The sequence below is a fragment of the Chaetodon trifascialis genome, chromosome 15, assembly GCF_039877785.1.
Source record: "Chaetodon trifascialis isolate fChaTrf1 chromosome 15, fChaTrf1.hap1, whole genome shotgun sequence".
Classification (NCBI taxonomy): Eukaryota; Metazoa; Chordata; class Actinopteri; order Chaetodontiformes; family Chaetodontidae; genus Chaetodon; species Chaetodon trifascialis.
Genome location: NC_092070.1, coordinates 25985096 through 25995095, shown reverse-complemented (window position 1 = coordinate 25995095; position 10000 = coordinate 25985096). Strand labels below are relative to the sequence as shown.

Sequence of the window (10000 nt, the reverse complement as noted above, 5' to 3'; positions counted from 1 at the left end):
AGCTGTGATGTTCAGTGGACCGTCAGGAAGTCTGTTTGGATTTTCTCTCGACTTTCACAGCTTCGATAACAGGTACGAACCCTTTGACAAACACTTCGATAAACTTTAACCTGATAGAGACGTTCTGTGGTTCTCGAGGAGAATAAAGTGATCGACCAACATCAGAACACTTTGAGGTGTGTTCGTTTTCTCTGCAGGTCCTTCGTTGTCATTGGAGCTCCCAAAGCCAACACCAACCAATCAGGAGTGACGGACGGAGGAGCCGTGTTCCTCTGCCCCTGGTCACCTAAAGGTGGGACCTGTGACATCATCAGCTTTGACCTGGAAGGTGAGTTTCTGACATCTCTACTACTCTGACCGTCTCAAATGGACTCTTTGACCATTCGGGTTGAAGTAGCGTCACCTGTCTCTGCGGGATGTGAACTCTGATGAGTGTCGTACCTGTCGCAGGTGATGAGGACTACAGCAGCTCTGGTCTGTCCTTTCACACCTTTAAGAGCCAGCAGTGGTTTGGAGCGTCAGTTCGATCTGTCAGCAGCACACACTTACTGGTGAGAACACACATGCAAACCTCATTGTTTATCAAACTCTAAGAGGTGTCCTGAAATTTGTCCTGCAGGTGGCGCTAGAAGGAAGATCAGCATCTGCCCCCTGTCTGAAGAGGGGTCAGAAGATAGGAAATATGTTACTTGACTGTTGTACCATGTCAGAGGTCAGAGGTCACCATGAATCCAGATCAAACACAGATCAGCACTGCGATCACACAGTTTGACTTTTTAATCTAAAAAAAAAAAGCCATTCACACAAACAAAGCCATTTAAAATAAACAAAGTCGTCCACACATGGCTCAAGGAGCCCCCCAATGACGAGAATGGGACTCTAACGAGGCAGACGACTGTCGCTGACACCCAAGAGTCGCACCCTACCCGCCTTAATGGGGGATCGTCTGCCTCACAATAGAGTGATACCATCCTTGGTTTTGGGGTTGGCCTCACTCAGAGGATAAATACTTGAACCTAACACCATTTCATTGGACGAGAGCTGTCCTATCTCGTCTGATGCGCATGAACTGATGAAGCCTGCTCGGATGAGACGAAACGTCTTCCAAGACAAACTGACAAAGTCCAGTTGCGAATGATTGAATGCCCTGAAGCTCACAATGACCTGGATGAACGAGAATATTCACAGGCAACCACAACCTGAAGCACGTGAGGACGAAGGTCCACTACGCCTGTTGCTGGTCCTCTTCTTCTCCCTCTGCAGCTCTGCAGATCTTATTTTAACCTCCTTCAGCTCTCTCATTGTTGTACTGACAGTACATTTCCTGCTCCCGATGGTCTACAGATGAGAACTGCAGCCCTGAACGAATCACACAGTATAATACTGAATGTGTTTACCTGTCAGGCCTGTGCTCCGCTCTTTCATTGGAACGTTCAGAGGCAAGGGGCGGAGTCAGGGAAAACACCTGTGGGAAACTGCTTCCTATTGGACCGGAGGACAGGAAACTCCACCTCCTTCTCCCCCTGCAGAGGAATCATGATGGAGGACGACTACAAACGCATGAGCAACAGTAAGAGTCAGAGCTTTCCAAGGTAAATGAGAACATGCAGCCATTTACCTGCAAGTCTCATGGTCCCATTGACGTGCACTGATTTACAGTTCACTGATGACACACTCAGTCACCTTAGTCATCCAGGTAAAACCTCCACAGTGTTTTGCACTGCAAACATAAACTCACTTTTCTGTACACACAAAAAAGGTGAAAAAATGTACCGTTCAGTAATAATCTAAAACATACAGTAATGACCTACTTTAAAGTCAAAACAACTGCATTTCAGACGTTTAAGCGCCTTTTATAGATTGAGGAGTCTTATCTCTGTCTCTCTGCTGTTGCCTAGGAAACGACCAACGCTATTGTGAGGTTGGCTTCAGTGCTGACATCACCAAGGTGAGGTGATGGTGGGCATAGGCACCCTGACCCTGTCGGCGCTAACTGAGGCTAACGTTTAGCTGTGACGAAGCAGATGTAACCATACATTAATCTGACATAGTAACACTTCCTCTCTGTGTGTGTGTGTGTGTGTGTGTGTGTGTGTGTGTGTGTGTGTGTGTGTGTGTGTGTGTGTCATAGGAGGGCCGGCTGCTGCTCGGAGCTCCAGGAAGCTTTTATTTCCAGGGTGAGTAGAGACACCTGCTGGTCAAGGACTGGAATTACATCTGATTAACAACTGCTCCATAAATGTAACCACATAGTGACATCACATGACATCACATGACATCAAATGCTCGTCTTCAATTAACAAAAACAACACTGACATGTACACACACACACACACACATTCATGTTTTACATCACATAGACTTACATTCATCCTGGAGCCTAAACCATAATGATTCAGGAGCAGATTTATGTCTCCACAGTGTGAGTAACACACACACACACACACACACACACACACACACACACACACACACACACAGCACAGGTGACTTCACTTCTCACCAATACACAGGTAACTGCTGACATCGTGGCTGTCAAGGCCAACAGGTGACATCACCACTGATGACCACCATGTTGATTTCAGGTCAGATCATCACAGTGGGAGTGAGTGACATCATTGACAGCGGGCGGAGCAAAGATCCTATCCGTTATACAGCTGGCATCAGCCAATCAGATGAGAGGGGAGGTTATGACCTTTACCGTGGTGAGTACAGTCAAGGGGGCTTTTATTTTGAAAGGCTCACCTAATTTGAACTGTGTGAACTTCTAGAAACAGTTGCATGTCTGTCAGTTACATTTCCCATCATTCACTGGGAATGCTGTGGTCTTGGCTCGACCAACCACAGCCTGTCAGCTCAAACAGCGAACACGTTTCAGTGTAAGCGGCTGAAGCTAACCTGCTGCTCTGATGGTGACTTACCTTTGAAAACAGGTAAAACAAACACACCTGTAATGAATGCACAGGTGATTCAAATCAGAGAAAAAGTCCAGATCTGACAGAGAAGAGCTGAATTCTGTGTGTTTGTCAGGTTACTCGGTGGCCAGCGGTCAGCTGACTGGAGACTCCACACCAGGTTTTTATCGAAGCATTGATACACAGAGTTATGTTTCCAGTCTGAGTAGTTCGTGTGATGATGATCAACTGACTATTGATTATCCGCTGAGTGATCAATGATTACTGACTGACTGTTTGTTTCTCAGATTACCTGGTCGGCGTTCCAAACGACAGAAACACAGCAGGAACAGTAAGACTGAATTTGACTCTACTGTACGAGCATTGTATTCTACATGTCCTGTAGGTGTAGTGCACCATGTTTCCTGGACCCTGTCCTCCTCTGGACTCTGCTGGTCTCTGTGTCCCCATCAACAGGTGAAGATCTACGATGGCAGGAGCAGTGGATCGCTGAGAGTCTACCACAGCTTCCAGGGCGCTCAGGTGAGAGCGTGATGTCATCAGAAACTGAAAACTACCTAACCTCACAGTTTGGATGTGAGTCTGAAGCTGTGGTGTCTCCTGTAGGTGGCGTCATACTTTGGACACAGCGTGGCTGTAGCTGACATCAACAGTGATGGGTGAGAAGAGACAGATTTGCACTGCTCTGATTGGACCAGCGTGAGCTAACCGGTGATGGCGTCTGTGTTTCTGTCTGTAGTTTGGATGACGTGCTGATTGGAGCGCCTCTCTTCATGGACAGAGTGACGGAGCAGCTGCAGGAGAGAGGACAGGTGAGGAAAGATCACACCTCTGCTTCTTTTCACATTCACACTCACTGTTTTCTTCAGTCTGTGTCCAAATGAATGAGGACGATTTGATGAGAAGAAGTTGAAACTGTTGGTTTCTTTGTAGATAAAGAGTTTGGTCTGTACCAGCTCTATATGAAAAGTGTCCTGAGACAACTTCTGTTGTGATTTGGCGCTATACAAATAAAATTGAATTGAATTGAATTGAATTGAATTGAATTGAATTGAATTGAATTGAATTGAATTGAATTGAATTGAATTGAATTGAAGAAGAAGAAGAAGGTATACTTTATTAATCACTACACACACATGCTACGGGGGGGCGGGGGGGCCTGCATCTTCTTGCATTTTTTTAGTGGGGTTTTTTTTATGGAGGATACTCCAGGTGAACACGGGGAGAACACGCAAACTCCACAAGGTCCGCCTCTGTTTTCTGTCACACCTGCAACAACGTGAACACACCTGTTGATGAAGTGAACTCTCAGTTAGATAAAAACTCTGCTACAACTGTGATTATTGTGTAAAACATCAGTAAAACAGAATGTGACCACCTGAGCCATTCATTCATTCATTCATTCATTCATTCATTCATTCATTCATTCATTTCATTTTATGTTGTTTTATTTCGGATGTGGACCTGAAGCTCGACGTTCTGCTTCACTTTGATTCCACAGTTAGTTTCATCATTTTTCCAGGTGGTTTTGTACCTGCAGAGAAGACACGCCTCCTTCTCCTCCCAACCTGACCAATCACTGATTGGCTTCTCTCTGTACGGGCGCTTTGGTGCCGCCCTCGCTGTGCTGGGTGACCTGGACATGGACGGTTACCACGGTAACCTAGTGATCTAGCTACAACAGTTTGCAGGACCAACATGACAAATGTATTTTTATTTTGAGATAGCAGCTTTATGCTAACGACAAGCCTGCAGTGTCTCACAGAGCTGCTGGTTCAGTCCCTGGTTTACATACATGTTGCTATTCTGTCTGAGTGTCCTTGAACAAGACACTCCAAAACTCATGTGACTTAACCGCTCCACCTCTGCCAGTATCGAGACAGTAGCTAATGTGGCTAATGCCAGTAGCTAGCACTGTCAGGTCTGGTCACCAAACTCTGGGATAAATGGTAAACAACCATCTGACTGTCTCTCTGCAGATGTTGCCATAGGCGCTCCCTGGTCAGGTGACAGTGGACAGGTATTTATTTACCTGGGCAATGCTAATGGCCTGTCAGCTACACCGTCCCAGGTGATTGATAGCCCGTTGGCAAGCGGCAGAATGGCATTCGGCTTTACTTTGAGAGGCGGGGCTGACATGGATGAGAATGGATACCCAGGTATGTTCAGAAGTTTTGCATTAGTGCAGATCAGTGTTCAGTAATCAATAATCAACACTACCACCTGTCTGTGTGTGCAGACCTGCTGGTTGGAGCGTGGGCTGCAGACCGAGCTTTTGTCTACAGGTAGGACATCCACAGAAAGGTGATCATTCAGATGACGTTGTTGGTTGTGACCAGTTCAGCCAAAGACTGATTTCTGTTTCATTGAAAAATATTTCAAGTCCTGAAGAGTTTTAACTTTTTAGTGTGAAACTTCTACATTTTTCTTAAATCTGCTCGACATAACAAAGAAAATACAAATCCCAATATGATAACAGCTGAATGTGACCTTGTAATATCTAATAATGACATTGATTTGCATGAAAAAGTGGTCTAACAGGAACATGTGAGCAGGAAGGACGTCTGGATTTTTGAAGTCCTGCAGTGCAGCATGAAGAGTCTGTTTTAGTCCAATGAGCGTCAGTAGAAAACTTAGTGACAGCCAAAGCGGCCTGACGGAAACAGCTGATTGGACGTTAACTTCAGCTTTGTTTCTGCTCTAATTATAATTTGACTAAGAAATACGTTTTGTGTTTTTGTGTTCAGATCCAGAGCAGTGATCCGGTCCAGAGTTTCTCTGTCTCTGCTGCCGGACTTCCTGAATCCAGAGGTCAAAGTGTGTCATCGAGACAACACACCTGTGTCCTGGTAACTGACAGACTGTCTCATGTGGGGTCCCACAGGGCTCAGTGCTGGGCCCTCTTTTATTTTCTTTATATCTTCTCCTACTCGGTTCCATTCTCAGGAAGAACAGCATTTTATTCCACTGTTATGCCGATGACAGCCAGGTCTATGTCCCTCTTAAAAAGGCTAATTCATTCTCCCTTAAGCCACTGTTAAATTGTTTCGATGATGGCTCCAAACTTTTTAAATTTTAACGAAAACGAGACTGAAGTGATGATCTTTGGTGGCACCTCGGTGACCCCCCCAGTCCATCTGGGTCCCTTGGCACAGTACGCCAAACCTACTGTTAATGATCTGGGGGTAAAAGTGGACGCGGATCTGAAGTTTGACAGCCAGATTAAAGCTGTGGTGAGAACGAGCTTCTTCCAGTGAAGGCAGCTGGCAAAAAGAAAACCTTTTCTCCAGAGACAGCACTTTGAAACAGTAATCCAAGTTCTTTTATTTGCTTTTAAATCTCTAAATGGTCTCGCCCCATCGTACCTCTCTGAGCTTCGGCAGCCCTGCACACCCAGCCGATCTCTCGGGTCAGGAGAGCAGCGGGTTCCCAAAACGAGGCTGAAGCTCAGAGGGGATCGAACGCTTTCTGTTGCAGCTCCAAAACTGTGGAACGAACTGCTGCTGCACATTAGACAGGCCTCTTCACTGTCTAACTTTAAAACTCTTCTCAAAACGCACCTTTTTTCTTCGGCTTTTCACACTTAGGTTGTTGATTTTATGTGCACAGATATTTCAGCATTTCATCCTCTTATCTTTTTAATCTTTTTATTTATGTTTTATTGTGTTTATTTTACTGTACAGCACTTTAAAAACCTTTGTGTTTATTTCAAATTGTGCTTTATAAATAAAATGGATTGGACTGACAGACTGACTGACTGACTGACTGACTGACTGACTGACTGACAGACAGACAGACAGACAGACAGACAGACTGACAGACTGACTGACTGACTGACAGACTGACTGGCTGACTGACAGACTGACTGACTGACTGACTGACTGACTGACTGACAGACTGACTGACTGACTGACTGACTGACAGACAGACAGACAGACAGACAGACAGACAGACAGACAGACTGACTGACTGACTGACTGACTGACTGACTGACTGACTGACTGACTGACAGACAGACAGACAGACAGACAGACAGACAGACAGACAGACAGACAGACAGACAGACAGACAGACAGACAGACTGACAGACTGACTGACTGACTGACTGACCATCCACAGGCATGTTAATGAAGCAGCTTTCATTGAATCAGGAGACTGAACGTGTCAAAGAAACATTTTAAGTCATTATGTCTGATTGAAGTTAATCCACAGTTGTTATTGATGAATAATCAGATTTTTACTGCTTGTGCCTTAAATTACGAACACATTGAGGGTTTGAGCTGTTGAGCTCTTGTGAGATACTTCAAGAGATTCCAGAAACCACTGAAAGAGTTTTGGATTACTCTCACTGTTCTGCTGAGCTCTGTGGTTCTTTGGAGGTGTTCCAGACGTTCTGAGGTGGTCTACAGAGATTAGACAGCACTCCAAATCCTGGGATCCTGTGAGGACTTCCAGCATTTTTGAAGAGTTATGTGATTCTTCATCAGGCTCCTGTCTGTCAGGGCTGCAACCTTTTTTTGTAGCTAACAGGGATCCTGACGTACTTAAAACGGTTCAAGGGATACCTGGGGCTCTATTTTCAACTGCTGCCAGCGCGGCGCAGGCGCGGCGTAAAGTCAGGTCCGCTGCGCCGATGGGGTGGCGGCGCAGACTTTGGTATTTTCGTGCACTGCACCGCCGGCGCATCTCCTCCTCCTTCTCATCTCAGTCCCACCCAGCGGCGCAACTAGCAAAGAGAGAGGGGAGATGGCGTGGAGTGGGTTCGACACAGCTGAGTCAAATCTTCACCAATCACAGCAGCTCCTCGCCTCACCTTTAAGAACGCCGCTGGCGAGGCGCATGGCAAGTTTCCAGGATGACTGAGACGCACAGGAAAGTGTCCGACATCCAAACTTGTCCCAGGAGGAGACTGACGTCACTCATGTCTCCTGACAACCGTTTGTATTACTTTGCACACCCGTTTGTATATACCGTTTATTTTTTCTCAGAGTATATATATTGTTTTATATTCTGTTCTATATTTTGTTTATATATATATTTTCAATATAAATATTTTGTTTTTATATTTGCTTTTTAAGTATATAGTTCTCTCTTTTCTTTTTTCTAATTTTATTCTAATTCTATTCTTGTAAGGAGCACTGCAACGAAAACTATTAATCCATTAATAATCCATTAATCCATAAAACCATTAATAAAGGATTTCTGATTCTGATGTGTAAATATGAGGTCCTGAGATGGTAAATCCTCCTCATCCTCCTCAAAGCAGTGATGTTCTCCATCTTTGTAGATAACGTGAAGCATTACTATGATAACATTTGTATTTGGAATGACGTCACGTGGGTAACAGTGGACAGCGATCATCACATGTTTTTCATGTGTCTGTCTCTCTGTCTCTCAGTGCTCTGAGACAGATGCAGTATATCTGCTCTGTAGGACGTCACGGCTGTTTCTGTTGGCACAGCGACGTTAACCGATTAGTTTGCATCCCTGTTTCACCTGTGTACATTCGGTCAGGGTGAGTGACCGTTACGCGTGCCGAACGTGGTTTCGATGTGGTCAGATGAGATGCTGATCAAAATCTAGGTCTGACTGTATGCGCTGACTCAGATAGTTGCATTGAATTGCGGCTGTTGCTAATAATTGATCGCAGTGAAATGCCAGACACTGTGGACACCTGACTGTGAGGTGTTGGTGACGTGAGCGCACGACTCCGCCGGTTTACGAAAATCCACTTGCGCCGCTGGCGCAGAGTTGACCAGGTCTGAGGTGGCGAGCTTTCAGCGCACTTTTACGCCGCCGGCGCAGACCAGACAGACTCATTATGCCGACACCTCCCCCTACTGCGCCGCAACGCCCATCCTGGCGCACCTCTGTACGCCTCGGTTTACCAAAATACCAAGTGCGCCGTGCGCCTGCCTGCGCCGCTCGAAAATACCACTGCGCCGGCGGCAGAGTCGAAAATAGAGCCCCTGATGTTGTTCCATGATCCTTGAAAAAGGAGTCCTTGAAAGAGTCATAGGGTCTTCGAAGGACTTCTGTGGTTCTTCATAGGCCTCTGAGTTTCCTTTGTAGGGTTTGGGGGTCATTGATGGGGTTTCATGTTGATTGACAAGAATCCTAAGCAAGTTAAAGAGATTCCTAAAAGCTGCTGGGTACTGAATGAGACTGACGGGGGTCCCTGCAGTAGGTCCAGAGTCCATCCTGTGGTCACCAGCAAGATTCAAGCTAAGATCTTCTGGATGGAAAGTGATCTGTGTCTATAAAATGAAAAATGTCTTTTATCCAATTTAATCTAATCAGTAACGTTTGAAGCAGAAATGTTCTTTCGTCTCCACAGTTTTGTCGTCCAGGTGTGTGTCCACGTGTCTGGTCACAGAATTCCACAGGAAACAGGTGAACAACAGCTCACAAGTCCATCCTCGTAAAATCTACATGAAGTCTTATTTACGCTCAGGTTGTTGTTTCTGCCTGCACCTGATTGGCTGAGACAGCACTGGGGCTCGAGTTACAGCTGGATAGGATGAAGCAGCCAATGGCAAGACGGACTCTGTTGCTGTCGACCAATCAGCCTCAGGATATGATGAAGCTGATGGTTGAGCGGGAGGTGGGCGTGGCCTGCGTCAATCAGACTGCTTATCTGAGGGTGAGTGACAGACGAAAACTCATGAAGAAGAAAATAGAAAATCAGATCAGACCTGACTGTGTGTGTGTGTGTGTGTGTGTGTGTGTGTGTGTGTGTGTGTGTGTGTGTGTGTGTGTGTTCACAGTCTGAAGACAATGTTCGGGATAAGTTGAGTCCAATCTTCATCACTGTCAATATTAGCCTCCTCAACCCTACCCAGCATGCTTTGCTGCACGGACAGACTCATGCTGCAGCACAGGTGAGTGGACACACACACACACACACACACATTTGCACACTTCGGCAGGTGGGAACTGTAACACTGGTGTTATTAGAGGAAGAAACCAGAGATCCATGCTCGCAGCAAAGGAACCTTGTATGACTAATCCAACCTGAGCTGCACCTGATGTCACAGCTCCGCTCAGGTGGGATGAACATTACAAGAGGAGGTGGAGGAGAACCC

The 10000-nt window shown here is 45.9% G+C and overlaps 1 protein-coding gene across 2 annotated transcripts in view; it reads left to right on the top strand.

Annotated features, from left to right (window-relative positions):
* Positions 1 to 10000, top strand: part of itga2b (integrin, alpha 2b) — an 18021-nt gene that overhangs the window by 671 nt on the left and 7350 nt on the right. For both annotated transcript variants that reach the window (XM_070982043.1, XM_070982044.1), the window contains exons 1-19: positions 1 to 72; positions 198 to 328; positions 451 to 551; positions 1405 to 1570; positions 1899 to 1948; positions 2132 to 2177; positions 2586 to 2705; positions 3031 to 3075; positions 3203 to 3246; positions 3372 to 3437; positions 3522 to 3574; positions 3655 to 3727; positions 4438 to 4573; positions 4895 to 5074; positions 5155 to 5200; positions 5663 to 5764; positions 9253 to 9308; positions 9407 to 9558; positions 9683 to 9796. The exon at positions 1 to 72 is cut by the window's left edge and continues 671 nt beyond it. In XM_070982043.1, the coding sequence (XP_070838144.1) occupies positions 1 to 72; positions 198 to 328; positions 451 to 551; positions 1405 to 1570; positions 1899 to 1948; positions 2132 to 2177; positions 2586 to 2705; positions 3031 to 3075; positions 3203 to 3246; positions 3372 to 3437; positions 3522 to 3574; positions 3655 to 3727; positions 4438 to 4573; positions 4895 to 5074; positions 5155 to 5200; positions 5663 to 5764; positions 9253 to 9308; positions 9407 to 9558; positions 9683 to 9796 (1753 nt within the window). The remainder of the gene's footprint in view (positions 73 to 197; positions 329 to 450; positions 552 to 1404; positions 1571 to 1898; positions 1949 to 2131; positions 2178 to 2585; positions 2706 to 3030; positions 3076 to 3202; positions 3247 to 3371; positions 3438 to 3521; positions 3575 to 3654; positions 3728 to 4437; positions 4574 to 4894; positions 5075 to 5154; positions 5201 to 5662; positions 5765 to 9252; positions 9309 to 9406; positions 9559 to 9682; positions 9797 to 10000) is intronic.